Source organism: Saccopteryx leptura, chromosome 4, assembly GCF_036850995.1.
Source record: "Saccopteryx leptura isolate mSacLep1 chromosome 4, mSacLep1_pri_phased_curated, whole genome shotgun sequence".
Taxonomy (NCBI): domain Eukaryota; kingdom Metazoa; phylum Chordata; class Mammalia; order Chiroptera; family Emballonuridae; genus Saccopteryx; species Saccopteryx leptura.
The window spans coordinates 107,480,329-107,495,881 of record NC_089506.1 but is presented as its reverse complement, the minus strand read 5'-3'; the positions used below and the strand labels follow the sequence as shown (position 1 = coordinate 107,495,881).

The window sequence follows — 15,553 nt, the reverse complement described above, 5'->3', positions numbered from 1 at the left end:
CTCACAACCACCCCGTGAAGAGAACATATTCATTCCCATTCTACAAGTAAGAAAACTAAGAAGGAGCAGGTCTGCAGTAAGTCCAGGTTCACATGGCAGGCTGAGAGCTGGGGTTCCACCCTCCGTCTCACTTGAAGGTGCTACGAGTGCCTTCAATAGACTCTGTGGTTCAGAACAATTTCTCAGCCCCTCTGTGAGCCAAAAGCTTATTCCCTGAAGGGGTGAACGGGATTCAGAACAGACTGACACCTTTTCCATCACTTGCACAAAGCAGAGTGTACAAAGCAGTTACCTACCCCGGGGGCTCTAAAATATTATCCCAGCCAAACTGGACAGGCATTGAAAATCACACCAGGCTGAGTGGTTGTGCAGAATGCCACCTGTTTAAACTCCCTTTCATCTCTCTGTCAGGAAGAAGAGCAATGTGGTGGAACCACACAGTCCTCTTCAGGGGAACAAGCTGTTTGGGGAAATTTATTTCTAAAGGTATCCTAGAGTAAAAACAGGCCGACTTGGGAGAGGGGCAATGATCCTACAGCCTCGGTAATGAGGCCATTAAATCAGCTCTCGGCTCTGCACATCTTACATAAGAGTGGCTCAGTCTCTGGTAGACTTGGGTAAACCAGAGCAGAATTTAATGGAGTGAACCAGGAGCTGGAAATGGAGATCAGATGTGAACTGGGGTGCCTGATTCCTACATTATACGGGGCCCAGAAGAGGGTAGATGACTTATCTAGGATGTAGGTCGGCACAGCAACAGTCCTTTTATTTTATTTTTAAAAAACTTATGCTATATGTTTATTTGTTTTGGAGGAATAGGGAAGGCTGAAGAAATTTGAAGGAGTTAAAGGGGACCTCCCTGGCACTATATGGAGTTGCAGAACTAGAGGCAAACTCCTACTTTAGAGACAGATGTACCTCCAGGTGGGAAACCCAGTCCTGCCTCTTACCAGCTGTGTCACTGTGTACAGGTTACCAATCCGACTCAACGCACCTCCTGCTGGAGACGCGGGGGGGGACCCTCCACTGAGTTATTGGGGGCATTGCGTGAAATAAGATACGCTGGAACTTAGAAAATGCTAGTGATTATAATAACCCCTGGAGAAACCTTTTTGGCATCAATAAACCTCCTCTTTTTATTACACATTATTTTCTTGGTAACCAAATTTTAGGAGGTGCACTGCGGTGCCATCTTTGCATCGCTGCCATACCCACCAGGCAGGTATTCCCCATACACGTGCAGACGCGGGGTTTCAGCCCCGAGGAGACCACGCGGACTGGGAGCGCGGCCGCAGCCAGGCCAGCCCTCCCCCGCTCTCGGCTCCGAGGCTGGGACAGGAAGGGGCGCTCTCCAAAGCAGGGGAAGGGGGCGGGCTCGGAGACCCCGCCGCACTCCCCGCAGAGAAAGCCCTGGAGGCCCCGGCCCTTACATAACCGGGATGACGTAACCGCTGGCGGCTCCCGAGGGGCGGGGGCGGGGGCGGGGCGGTGGCACCAGGAGCGCGGGACCGCGGGACGCGCGCCCCCACCAAATCCCTCTGCTGCCGCAGGCTTCGCCCAGGAGTGCGCGAGCCCCGAGTCCCGCTGCCGCGCGCGGCCGAGAGGTCAGCGCGCGGGGTGGGGCGCCCGCCCGCCCGTCACGTGGCCGTCCCCGCGAGTGAGCCGGGTCGGCGGGGACGCGCCGGTGACTGGGTGATCTTGATCTTGCTGGGCCGGCTAAGCGACGGTGGCGCCCGCAGGCTAGCAGGCTCAGGCCGGTGCGGGGGACTGCCGGGGGCCCAGCGCCTCGGCGCTCTGGGACCGGCTGGCACCCAGGGCGGAGCATTGCCGCGCCCGGCTGGACCCGTTGGTATCAGGCGGCCCGGACGTCTGCCAGCCGCTGGGGCAGTTTTCGGCCCAGGCTAGTTCTAAACTGCTAGCCGACTACTTTCCTGGGTGTGTTTTTTCTCACGAGTAAAACGAGGTTTGTGGACTGTGACCTTTTGCTCCAGCTGAAACGTTCTAGCGCAGGTTTCAGGGGCGCTTTGGGCCCTGCACCCAGGTTGGTGAACAGTGCTGGATGGTGTCACCGCCCCATGCTCACCCTCACTGTGTCCTGGTCGGACTCTACCGTACTGCGGTTTTAAAGGTGGCCAATTCCGGGGGATGGAGAGGTTTTTAAAAACTGATTTCAGAGACACAGAGAGGAAAAGAACATTGATTTATTTGTTGTTCCACTTATGTATGCATTCATTAGTTGATTTCTTGTATGTGCCCTGACCCTGGATGGAACCTGCAACCTTGGTGTATCCTGATGATGCTCAAATCAACTGAGCAACGCAGGGCAGAGATGGTTTTAATCTTAGAGTTAATTAGGTTTATGCACTGCTTCTCAACCCTGTGTGAGTGAATCACCACCGGAGCATTAAAAATACAGTGTACCAGTTTTCAGATTCTACCCCTAGAGGTTCTGATTCAGTTGGTCTGCGCTGGGGCCTAGACTGACATCTTGTAAAATAATTCCCAAGGTAATTCTCACATGCAGCCCAGGCATGGCTAAGAGATTTCTCCCTGTGCTAAGGTTCTTATCAGTTCCTGGGGCAGCCTGGGCAAATTTCCACTGTATAGGACTCAAGGCATGTTCCAAGGGCAGGCGGTGGCTGCTGCTCCCCTCGCCTCACCTCACCCCACATGCTTATGGGAAACTTGCAGCCCCTCCTCAGGTGTCCCTGCTACAGAGAATGGGGGGGGGGAGTGTAGCGTCAAGGCCTGCTCCCCAAGTTTAGGCAAGTACTCTGGCAGCCTCTTTCTTTCAAAGGGATGTACCCTGGCAGCGGCCACTGTTTGCTGGGTCTTTCCATGTTTCCAGAATGCAGCGTGGAGAGTGTGAGTCAGCTTCCACCCCCCAGGAAAACATGCTTCTAAAAGTCCCCGCCTCCCATGGAGGTGGAGGGTACAACCTCAGTGCATGTCTCCCTGTAGCTGTGCAGCTGGTGAACTAGAGGGAAAGACAACATCTTACTTTGATTTCAGTTGTGAGTGTCTGTAGTTTGGGTTTACAGGGTTTTTTTTCCCCTTGGGACTTTCATGAAATTTCTGATGTCGGACCCCTAAGCAGCAGTATCTAGTCAGTCTCCTAAACTTGCCCAACCTAGGTCTGAAGAAATGCTTATGTTGAAGACAAAGAACAGAAGGAGAGTGTGACGGGTCCTATAGGCCAGCCTGGCCCCACCTGCTTGGCCACAGCTCACAGGCTGGAGTTTGAGGAAGAGGCTTATAGTATTTCACAGGAGCCACCCTCAGCAAATCTTAGTCTAAGGGTCAGTGTGGTGGACCCGAGGGTCAGGGCTCCTCTGGCGAGTCGACCCACAGAAAAGCCTCTCAGGTCCCTGCCCCTGGAGGAGGGGATCTTTGGGGCCAGCTGACTGCCTGTTCTGTGGGCCCTGCTCTTCTGGCCCTGTTGTGGTTTGGGAAGCTCTCACTTGCTCCACACCAGTGCTTTCTCCTGGAGAGGCCCCTATTTACTGACTCTTCCTAGAAGGCCTTGGCTCTTTCTGAGGAACTTCTTGCCTCTGAAAAAAAAAAAGAAATCAGTGATCCTGAGACCCCACTTGTAGCGGGGCACAAATCTTACAGCTTCCTCTTTGGTTATGATTTAAAACGCTCTCAATGTCCCTAATGATATGAAGGGCTGAGGGACCAAATGAGGGGCTCAATTTTGCACAGGGAAGGTTTTAATGTTACTATTGATAATAGTAACAATAATGGCAACTACTGTTTATTGAGCTCTTAATTTATTCCAAGTGCAGTGATAAGTGGCTTCCATACATTATCTCACCTAGGCTGCCCAAGAAATAGCTCTTTATCCTGTCCCCTTTCTGCAGATGAGGAGACAGGAGCTCGGGAAGGTGAAGCCAACGTATGAGATTGCGCAGCTAGTAAGAGGGAGAGCTTTGATTAAAACCCATGTTGTTCCAGCCAGAGCCCTTATTGATATTATTTTTAGTTTCAAGTCAACCTTTCAGGAAGCTCTAGAATAGTAACAAGTTTTGCATACCCCACTAAGTGGGCCACTGACAGCAGAAGGGACGGGCAGGGTGTTCTCTATCAGCAGTCTGGACAAATCACAGATGAGTTACAGACGTGGGAGCAAGAGTATTCTTACAGGTCTCCTGATGGTGAGACAAGGGTGATGACTTCCTCCATGGCAATGATTTCCAAACCAGACCCAAGCTCATAAACATTCTCTGGCCTCCTCACCAGTGTCCAGGCATGTAATTGACAGCCATGCTATATTAGGGTGTGGGGCAGGAGACCAGCTGTTAGCAGCCTGTGTATAAACAACAGGGCATGTGGGAAGCTCTGGGCTGGTTGTAGAACCTTCAGGGAAGAGTCTCATTCTGTGTGCAGAGGAGAAACCACTGAGCTTATTGAGTGATTGAGGCAAGCTCTAAGACCCCAGCCCACCTTGTGTGAGGGGCCTCCTCCTGCTGGTCCCTCTCCATTCTGCCCCCAACTCCCCCAGCCAATTTTGTGACCAGGAAATATGAGTCAGGTAAAGGTAGAAGAGGCATCTCAAAAGGCAGAGAGAAACAGTTAAGGAACTCAGGGTTGCATCTATCCATATGGAACTTTTGTGCAAATTAGAAAAACACCTCCTCCTCAATGTGCTTTGCTCTCTGCCAGAAAGCTGTCCTAATGCAGATGCTCCCAACACAATGAGCTGAATGGTGCCCCCTAGAGTTGTGCAGTTATTTGGGAAGCTCCCCTCCCCCGCCCCCAAAATGGAAAAAAGAAAAACAATCCATCTATAAAAGGAGATTGGGTTTGGGGGCGTGTTAGGGGAGGGCACTTTGCAGTATCAGAGACAGTAGAGAAAGGTCGTTTGGATTCCAAATTGTTGGAACTTCCAAATAACAGGAAGCTAATGGTACAGAAAATGTAGGGGCTGATAAAATGGTGTTGTTTGTGTGGTCAAGGAGAGAAGTGGGGAGCTGAGGAAGGAAGGGGCTATGTGAGTGCTGGGAGAGGGCAGCCATGCCCACCCCCTTCAGTCTTCTCCCCTGCGCAGCTCTGTGCTCGGGCTCCTCAAACAGCCCTTCTTCGTGTGGCTCCGCTGCTTCCAGGGTGGCTATGAATCTGCATCTAAGGACTTTGTTCCTGGTCACTTGGTGGTCCAAGTTCCTGGAATAGCTTTCTTGGCCACCAGAGGGAACAGTGGCATTGGAAAAGCAACTGCCATTGCGACAGCCAGGCGAGGGGAGCAGCCTGCTAGCCCGTGTGTCCACTGTGTCCCGTGTGTCCACTGTGTCCCGTGGCCCGTGTGTCCACTGTGTCCCGTGGCCCGTGTGTCCACTGTGTCCCGTGTGTCCACTGTGTCCCGTGGCCCGTGTGTCCACTGTGTCCCGTGGCCAGCCGGCGGCCCCGTCACAGGCAGGTCAGGCAGGGCTGTGCTGGCATGGCCAGGAGTCCTAGATAATAGTCCTGTGTTGAGTGGCACCGTTGCCAGCTTGCTGAGCTGTGCCTTGAGCTTTAAACAAGAGGTGAACAGTGAGTGACCAGAGGAGCCTTTCCTCAACAATTAATTCACAGCAGAGCCCCGCCGTGTCCTCCTGTCACAGCGCTTTCTGATTAAGAGCAGTGAGAGTCTCCAGCTAACCCTGGGCTGGAATCACGAGTGGAACTTAAAAACTGTGGATACTCGTCCCTACCTCATGTCTTCTTAACATGAAGGGGTGGGTGGGGAGGAGACCGGGCATCCACTGCAGTGCGGCTGTGGGTGCTAGTGAAGAACCAGTGTGCCCAGAACAACCGGAGCGGGGAGTACGCTGACCTTCCTTCCTCCTGCTGCCCTGCTGTCCAGACCGCAGGGTGAGAGCAGGTGGGGCCGCCTCCCGGGCCCACTCCCCTAACCTTGGCTCCGTGCAGCGGCTCTCTAGGCGCCCAGAAATGACTCCATCAGCTGACGTCCCCCTCCCCCCCCCGGTGAATACCGGAATTCCCTGCGTGAACTCAGCTGCCCTGGCCGCTAAGTGGGGTTGTGGTGGCCAGAAAAGCCTGCACGTCTCTCAGAGCCTCTTCTCCGGGAAAAATGGATGTTTCAACAGAAGTTGGGGAAATAGATTGAAATTTTATCACTCTGCAAGATGCTCAAGATGTTTTGGTTTTTATTTTTTCTCTAAAATCAAGTAAGACATTTTCCAGAAGAATATTATACCGCTTGGAGCTGTAAAATTATCTCCCTAGTCAAGGTGAGGACTCACTGCAAAGTTACACCTGGAAGTGCTTTGAAGTGTTGCAGGGGAGGTCAGAGAGCAGAGTGGTCAGTTAAGTGGTTACCTTCCGCTTCCCATGAAACAGACCCCATTTAATAAAGTGAGCCATTTCAGTGAAGGAAGCAGGTTTCCATAACGGTTACTTCTTATCTGCCTAGCCAAGGCTTTCCCCTTTGCATAAACCTCAATTGACGATATTATGGCCTTTATTGAAATAGCCTGAGTGCCGTTTACAGATTCAACCAGTGATAAATATTTTTGAGTCCTTGCTACATGTTAAGCCAGTGGTTCTCAACGTTAGACACACCTGGAGTTCTGAAACCTACCCAGGCCTGGGCCTGTCATCTGGAGCTTTAAAAACTCCAGGTGAGTATAAAGGACGGCCTGTGGCAGGTTCCCTGGGAGAAGCTAAGGATACAGGTGTGACTGAGAAAAGCACTTCTTATCTTTCATGTGTTTCAACCCTTTAAAAAAATCAGGACATGATCCCAGATGCACTGTCAGCGCTGATGGGCAAGAGGGAAGGTTCCAGGACCACCGTCACTGTCACACTTGCGGCTCTAACAGTAGGGACCGTCCACTTAGATCACCGGAACAGTCTTAGCTTCAGGTATTCTTTCTGTGAGCCCATACGTCTTAACTCTTCATTTGGAAAAGCTGGTCTCCGGAGTTACAGCTTTCACTATAATGCAGTGTTTTGTTCAATTCCACCAGGTGGCACAGTTCACCTGATTTGTTGAGATCCAGACTGAGCCGAAGGTGTCCAAGGTGAGATCATCAGGGAGAGTGGTAACCAGGTGAGCTGCTCTCAGTCCCTCCTGATGGGGGTTTCATGCCTCTGTGGTAAGTGGTAGGGGGTGGACCCCTGCCCATGCGAGGGCAGGGGCCTGTGTCTGTGTGTCTGTGTGTCTTCTCTGCAGGGAGCCTAGGCTGATGGAAAGCTGGAGGCATGCTTTTCAGTAGTTTGGTCTGACCCGGGATACTTGGGGTTGTGAGGTCTGGTCCTGACCCTGGGCTGCCTGTGAGCCTCAGCCAGGGGCTGAACCCAGCTGCACTGCTGGGGGTTCTCCTCCAGGGGGAGCCCACGTCACTGAGACCTGTGGAGGGTGGCTCAGGCGCCTGCAAGCAGGCTGACCCAAAGGCCTTCCAGTGAAGAGGGACAACGACCTTTTTGATCTTGCTGAGAGCCGCTTTCTAACCAGAGCTTTCAAACCTGGCTCGCATTTTGTGGTCTTCCACTTCTGAGAGAGCGGAACCTGGACTAGCTACAAAGTTTGTGGGGTCCAGTGCAAAATGAAAATGGGAGACCCTTGTGTAAAAATGAAGGATTTCAACACAGAGAGGCACAGCATTCAAACAAGCACAGGGGACCTTCGCAGACTGTACCCATGAAGTTGGCCCTGAGTGGCAAACCTGAACCCCCACTGTAAAGTGGAGAGAAGGGGCCCCTGGGGCTGGCCCTCAGTGTCCACATCCCTTTACTGTCACTAGAGAATATCCTCCCTTCCATCTTGCCCCTCCTCACAGCTGGAGTTTCTTCCTCTCTCTTGTGCCTGCTTCACTCACTGACCACAAGTGAGGGGCCCAGGGAGGAGACGGGATCGGCAGACAGCACCCCCACTCCCTCAGGCTTGGACAATGTCCAAAGAAAAAAGATCCCCTTCCAATCTAGAATGGAATATTTTGCATCTGTTCTTGAAGGTTATTATTATTATTATTATTATTATTATTATTTATGCAATAGCATTTTCAAAGCGAGTAGCTAGCTGTTCCTTTCCCTTCTAGCGGGAGCCCCTACTCTCAGGCCCGAAGATGCCTTCCGGAGGCTGCGTGCTGGCCTGAGCCTGAGGGGGGCCCAGCCTGAGGGCCATAAACCCTCCTAGTGCCTGCAAGTGCCGCTGGCTCTGGGCTGCAGCTCCTGAGATGGAAAGCTGGCTCTCTGCCTGCTGATAACCTTCGGTCGTGCTGCTCCAAGATGCGGCAAGAATACCAATCTGGGGCCACCGGCAGAGAAGGGTTCACCTGCATTCCAGTCTGCGGTGGTTTGGGCCACGTTTTCTACAAAGTGGGGTTCTGTGGAAAAAGATAGCAACGTGGTTCTGTTTACAATATGGAGCTGTTCTTGTAACCAAGGCCACTGTCTTTGGGAGGGATAGAGCTGAAGAAGGAGCAGACAGGTCTCCTGAGGTGGGAGACAGGGAGCTGTTCACCTCCTGCCCGCCCACCCCCGATGCACACGCACATACACACGCACGAGGTGGGATTTGCACAGACCCTGGGAAATCCCCTCCTCTCCTGTGTTTGAGTGCCTCCAGCACTGAGAGCGGGAGGGCCCGGGCTCAGAGGGCCTGTCTGCTTGCCCTCTGGGTGTGGTTTCCCTGACTCAGTGTTCCTCCAGGCTGTGCCAGCGATCTGCCCCTCCCTGTTCCCTCTTTGTGGACAGGCACCGGGCACAGCTCCGCCCCGTCATCACTCACAGCGTGGGAGTGCTGAAGAGCTGGGCTCTGAACTGAGTCCCTGGTCTGTACTCACCAGCCCTGTGAGCTTGGGCAGGGTCCTTGCTTCCCGGAAACCTGTTTCCTCATCTGAAAAACAGGGGTGACATACTTCATTCCTTGCTGGACAGCTGTTTGAGTATGAACCGTATGTCAGACAGTGTACTAGGAGCTGGAGGTAGAAATGACAGAGGCAGATACAGCCCCTTACAGTCTGTGGCGTTCAAGTGACCAACAAGCACTGTCAGTGAAGCCTGGGTACCGGTCGGGGCCTACCTGCCCAGCTGTGTCACCATGGGGGTGGGGGGAGAGGATGGTGTGGACCCTGCAATGTGTTTCTCCAGGACCCACATCAGCCAGCTCTGGCTGGGTGTGGTCAGTGGGCTGGGGTGGGAGGGTATTAGAGGAAGGTTGGTAGTGGGAGGAAGGCAAAAACAAGACACCTGCTTCCCAGCAACAGCTGAGTCTCCTTTGTGGTTCTTCCTTCTGGAGGCCACCCTGGTTCCTGGGCTGGGTCCCCCTCAGCTCCTCTGTTGTCCCTCCAGCCTAGGGCTGGTAGGAGCTTCCTGCTGTTGCTGATCTCTGGGTTTTCTCCTGTCCCATTGAGTTCTCACCCTATGTCATTCCCTGGGAAACCAGTCCCTGCATTCGGTTCCCTCTGTGGGAAGAGCTCAATGTTAGACCCTTACTGACATAACATGGTAAGTGCTATGACATGGCAAGTTCAGGGTATTTATTTAGGACAGCGGTTCTCAACCTGTGGGTTGCGACCACGGGGAGGGTCGAACAACCAAAACACAGGGGTCGCCTAAAGGCATTGGAAATACATATTTTATTTAAAAATGTATAATAAATATGTATTTTCCGATGGCTTTAGGCGACCCCTGTGTTTTGGTCGTTCAACCCCCGCCGGGGTCGTGACCCACAGGTTGAGAACCGCTGATTTAGGACACACAGCTCTCAATCTGTAGGAGAAGCTATTATTATTGCTGTAAGCAGTATTGTTTATATTAATATTATTACCATTCCCAGCTTTGCATTTATTCTGTGCTTCAAGTTCCCTAGTTCTGCGCAGACTGAGCAGGGGCTGGAAGCTGGCAAACTCCCAGAAACAGAAAGGGTATATGACTGAGCACTGAAGGCACTAGAGGGACTGGTCCTGGCTGTGTGGTTGGATGGACATCAAAGAGCAGTGGTCCCATGGCCGGGAGGGCCTGGGCAGGCCAGCTGAGTCAGTTGAGCCTGGGCACATGGGGCACCAGGGATGGCACAGGTGTGGTGGGAATCGGCTGCTTGTCCACACTGGCTTGGTAAGGTTGGGTGTGTAGACTATCCTGCCAGGGTGCCCCTTCTGGAGAGGGTGAGTGTGACACTGGCTTGGGGCAGAGTGCTTATCAGAGAGCACACCTGCTCACCAGCCTGCTGTGTCTGGCTCAGTGTTCCCAGTGGTTCTGCAAAAGGAAATCAGAGCGGACCCTCTTCCTTCAGTTCTTGTGGCCGTTCATTATTGTCTGGCTGCCTGGTTATAAGGATTCCAAGCTTTTGTACCCTCAGTCAACACTTTAAAAATAAGCTTTTACATTTTGGAACAGGGCCCTGGCCAGTTTGCTCAGTGGATAGAGCATCCACCTGGCTTGTGGATGTTCCGAGTTTGATCCCCAGTCAGGGCACACAGGAGAAGCGACTGTCTGCTTCTCTCCCCCTCCTGCTCCCCCTTCTCTCTCTCCTCCCCTCTCACAGCCAGTGACTCGATTGGTTCAAGCGTCAGCCCGGGCACTGAGGATAGCCCAGTTGATTTGAGCATCGGCCCCAGACAGGGGTTACCATGTGAATCCCAGTTGGGGCACCCGTGTAAGTCTGTCTCCCTCTCTCCCCTCCTCTTAAAGTAATTTTTTTTGGAATAATTTTTTAGATGCACAAAAAAGTTGTGTAAATAGTGGAGGTCCCATCTACCTCCTACCCAATTTCCCCTTTGTTGACATCCTATGTTAGTATGGTTTATTTGTTACAACTAATGAACCGATATCAATACATTATGATTAACTAAAGTCCATACTTACTTAGATTGCCTTAGTTTTCACCTAATATCTTTTTTCTGCCCCCAGGTCCCAGCCAGGATGCCACACTCCATTTGGTCATCATGTCTCTTAGTCTTTTCTTGGCTATAACAGTGTCTGTGAGTTTCCTAGTTTTTGGTGACCGTGACGGTTGTGAGGAGTGCTGGTCTGGCATTTTGTATACTGCCCCTCCTTTGGGATTTGTCTGATGTTTTTCTCATGATTACGCTGGAGTTCAAGGTTTTGAGAAGAAAGATCACAGAGCTGCAGAGCCTGGGCAATATTTTAACTCCCGCCACACTGCCGCCGTGGCTGGAAGGTGTTGCTAGTCAGTGGGCCCTCGGACTTGTGGGACTGCCCACCCACATTAGATCACTGAGATGAAGAATGGGCTTCTACTCACCGTCTCTTCCAAGCCAGTGTGGATATGAATTTCCAACTTCTTGACAATTACTGGTTGAGCTGCCCGAGTACTTGACATCAATATTGACTACCATCTCATTCCTACGTAATGATGTCTACTTCTGAGGGTACCTTTATTCACAATTTCCCATTGCCGATCAGACTCACCCTCTGAGCTGAGTAGAGGGTTTCCCGTGGTGTCCTCTCATGACTCCAGGACTCCACAGCAGTTGGATGGTGGCTCATCCACAAAAAGGATTCAGTTGAGTTTTGTCCAATTTCAGCAACCAACTTCAGTATCCAGAGCGTCAGAGTCAGTACAGTGGTGCCCAGTCGCTACTCGGCCAGCCTTGTCATAGGTAGATCCATCGGAGTTCAGGTTTATACATTCATGTATCTGTTCCTAGTGCTGCCCCCTGGTCACAGCAACTGCTGGCCTCTCCTTCTGGGTGCTTTCTGGCCTCCTGTTTCCTCCCAGAGAGAGACGGACGATTTCCTTCATCTTTTCACGATGTTTCATATTACCTGGCTCCATGGTTGATTTGTCTGGGACAGTGATTCTCTGTTCTCTGCTGCTACCTCCTTTTAATGCTGAGACACCTCGGGAGCTTCCAGAAGGCTCGTGGAGGTTGTGGAACGTTGAAAGCAGAATTGATTTTAGTTTACCTGCTTTTTGAACCTGGGTTTTGTGTATTAACCAGCAGTGGGGAGGGAGGGTGTTCTAGGGCAATTTTGGAGGAGGCTTTGAGTGAAAGGATTAGGTGTCTGGACTCCGTTTGCAGGCCCTGGTAGAGGCTCGCTGCCGGCTCAGGCGTAATCGGCAGCCTGCATTTGCTCTGGCTGAGCAAGGGCCTTCACAGGCTTTTTAAAATGACCTGGTCCTGTACAGACCATGCTTTCGCTATCCTGCAGGTAGTGAAATTCAGTGGTGCCACACTTCACTTCCGCCGGACACAGAAGTTAAGTAGACTGCAGACTTTCATGCAGACATGAAAATGTGGGTTTTCTCTGTTTTCTCATTCTCTGAGCCTTTGTCTCAGGGTGAGAAAATAATGTTTTAAGGTCAGTAGAAAGAAATGATGATTATAGCCTTGGGTTCTATGGCTCAGTGAGTGGAGAAACCGAGGCAGGGCACTGAACCCTCTGCTTTATTGAAGGAACTATGGCTGTCGCTCAGAATCACACCTGCAGGGTCAGGTCTCTGGTCTGCGCAGCAGCAGGAAGCTCTGCTGCAGTTGGTGACAAGGAGTCAGAGTGGATGTCCTCGTGCCCACTGGATACTGAGAATTCAAGTCTGATTCCTGGGCTGGGTACAGCAACCAACAGACATTAATCATCAGCACGTGTGACTGTGTGTCTCACCATAGGGAAAAGTGGGGCATCCAACCTGGTTCTCCCACCAAGGGGTTCTAAGTGTCGTGGAGGAGGGAGCTGTGTCCAGAGGTAGCCGTTACACAAGGCAGAAATTGATGTGCATCATCAGGAAGGGCTGAGTCACAGAGGAAGTCGTCTTCCTGTAGTTATGATGTGCCTTAGATATCGTCTTTTTCATTTTCTTAATTTTCTTTTGAGAGAGGCAGGCACATCAAGCTGCTCCTGTACGTGCCCTGAGCAGAGAATGAACAGGCAACCTCCGCGCTCCAGGACAATGCTCCAGCCAAACGAGCTATCCAGTCAGGGCTTTAGATATCATCTCAAGAGCAAAATCTTGACAAAAACTCCTAAATGATTGGCAGCAGAGAACTATGGCACATCCATGGAAAATTATGTTAAGTAGCCATGAATAGAAATAACATCTCCAAAAACATCTCCAGAACATATTGCTAAGTGAAAGAGGAGAAAGAGCAGTGTGTACTCTGATCCTATTTGTATGGAAAGGGGACACACACATATATGTGTATACTTAATATAGTATGTTTAAAATGTATAATGTATTATGCTTAATATATGTATATATATATATCATACTTAAAATATGTCTAAGATATTATTTAAATAATATAATATTATTTTTAAATGCTTAAAATATTTCTGGATGATTCACAAGAAACTGTGAACAATGGTTTATTTCTGAGAAGTGAAACTATTACTTTCCATTTTGCATCATTCCAAACTATTTGATTTTTAAAACCAGGTACGTGTATTTTTTAATTTAAAAAATATTAGTTTATATATATATTTTAAAAGGATTTACAACTTTTCTTTTCCTGTTCTGGTTTAGAACATCTTTCTGCACATTGTGGACTTGTTTGATCCCAAGAAAATCTGGAAATTTGTTGAAAATTTCAAGCAGAAACATAAACTCAATATTCTGGTAAGGTTTTATAAACCTAGGGAAAGGCTGAATCTCTTTACGTTGACCTCTTTTAAGAGTCTTTCACGGTGAGGCCTGTTCATGCAATCGTGTTCACTCACCAGACTCGGTCTGATGAGCACGTGACTTAGGTCTGTGGGAAAGGAAGAGGCTGTCCGTGGGCTAACTGCTGTGGGAGGATGGGGCTGTTCCATTTTTTATAAAATTACAACTTTTATATCTGCATTCCCAAGCTCTGTAGATTTTGGGATTGGCATATTAACATTAGATGCTCAGGGAGAAATGAAAACAGAAAGCTCAGTCTAAAAGAATGCCTGCTACAAGCGTGGAAGTCCACAGAGAGCGGAGGGGCCAGTGGGAGGCTGTCCGGCTCTTCCCCCCAGATACTGCACTTTGAACTGAGCTGCTTTTCTACCCAAATAGTTTTGTTTTGTTTTTTTAATAAAAAAAAATTTTATTGATCAATTTTAGAGAGACAGAGAGAAGAAGGGAAAGAGAGAATCATTCATGTGTTGCTTCATTTAGTTGTGCATTCATTAGTTGCTTCCCATATCCATCTCTGCCCTGCCCGGAGACTGAGCCTGTAATCTTGTCGTTTCGGGAGGACGCTCTAACTGACTGAGCTAACCAGCCAGGGCCCCACGGTCTCTAAATGCTCCAGAATGCCACGTGTGGGCCAAGGTCTGGGCTTGTGTGGTCCAGAATGGCTATGGAGCATTTAAGATGTAACCAGTCCAAACTGAGTTGTGCTATAAGTGTAAGAATCAACTAATTTTGAAGACATAGTGTGGGGGAAAAAACTATCAGTAATATTTTTATATTGATTACATGTTGAAATTATACTATTGGATATATTGAGTTAAATAACTATATTATTAAAGTTAATTTTACCTGTTTCTCTTACCTTTTTAATGTGATTACTTTCTAGAAATAATTACATATTTCTATTGGATGGCACTGATCTCAACAAATTCTCAGAGCACCTTGTTCTGAATTAGGTTGCTCGACCAAACCTTTATACCTAGAGATCTCGTCACAGTTCTATGGCTGAGCCTTCTGTACAAGTAGCATTTTCCTAGAAGGGGTTTGATATGAAGGGACAATTGTCATTACTTGAGTGTGGGACCAGTGGTGGCAGTGGAGGTGTGAGTTTTGGAAACAAGTCCTTTGGCCCTATTTTCTTTTATTTTGAAATGGCAAGTGCAATTTCTAGATTAATAATACAGGTTGCATGGTCAATAAGAGAGCTCCCCGAAGAAAATGGACATGAAACAAACTTTGTTACAAACACTCTGGGTAAGTATATGTGGGTTCCTTGTTTGTTTTAGAAAAATAAACATAGACAAGGTTGACACCATAGAAGGATCAGAAAAACATTGATCAACGTTTGGGGCTCTTGGTCCTTGGCATGATTGTATTTGCTTTAAGTTTATCCTTCACTACATTGTTTTTTCTTCATAAAACCTTCTCTTTTATAATATGTGTTAATGCCAGAAATAGTTAGTATTGTTAAAGCTTTTTTTCTTCCTGGAAAGTTCAAGGCTCTTTGTAGACACTTTGGCGAGGAGAACAAGTTCGTCTCAGGTAGAGAGTGAAAACAGAAGAAGTGCAGCTTCAAGAACTCTCTGCCGGGGCTGAGGAAGGCACAGCCCTGAGACAGAAGACGCATCAAGATGGGCATTCAGTCAGAACCCAGGACAGCAGGGGCCGGTTCCTGCTCAGTGACGACAGGCTGGCTCATTGTATGCCAGGTTGGTGGCTCTCAAAACAGGACCAGCAGCATCACCGTTACTGGAGAACGTGGTATAAATGTGCACTTGGACACCACCCCTAGACCTACTGAGCCCAAAACTCGGAGGTGGGCCCAGGAAATATGCTTTTTAACACACCCTCTAGAGCAGTGTTTTAAAAACTGTCGATCTGTGGACCAGTGCCAGTACACCAGAAATTTCAGGCTGGTCTGCAAAAGAGGTAACCACCCTGACGTTGTATGAAGATTATAGACCCAATGATCTAGTTGAATTTGCTTAT

General features: G+C 49.6%; 1 protein-coding gene across 1 annotated transcript in view; it reads left to right on the top strand.

Moving 5' to 3' along the window:
* The first annotated feature begins 5,112 nt into the window (after positions 1-5,112).
* The window catches only part of DHRS12 (dehydrogenase/reductase 12), a 36,048-nt gene continuing 25,607 nt past the window's right edge, over positions 5,113-15,553 (top strand). The window contains 4 exon segments of the mRNA XM_066383617.1: positions 5,113-5,259; positions 13,430-13,522; positions 14,736-14,771; positions 14,773-14,818. Coding sequence (XP_066239714.1) covers positions 5,113-5,259; positions 13,430-13,522; positions 14,736-14,771; positions 14,773-14,818 — 322 coding nt within the window.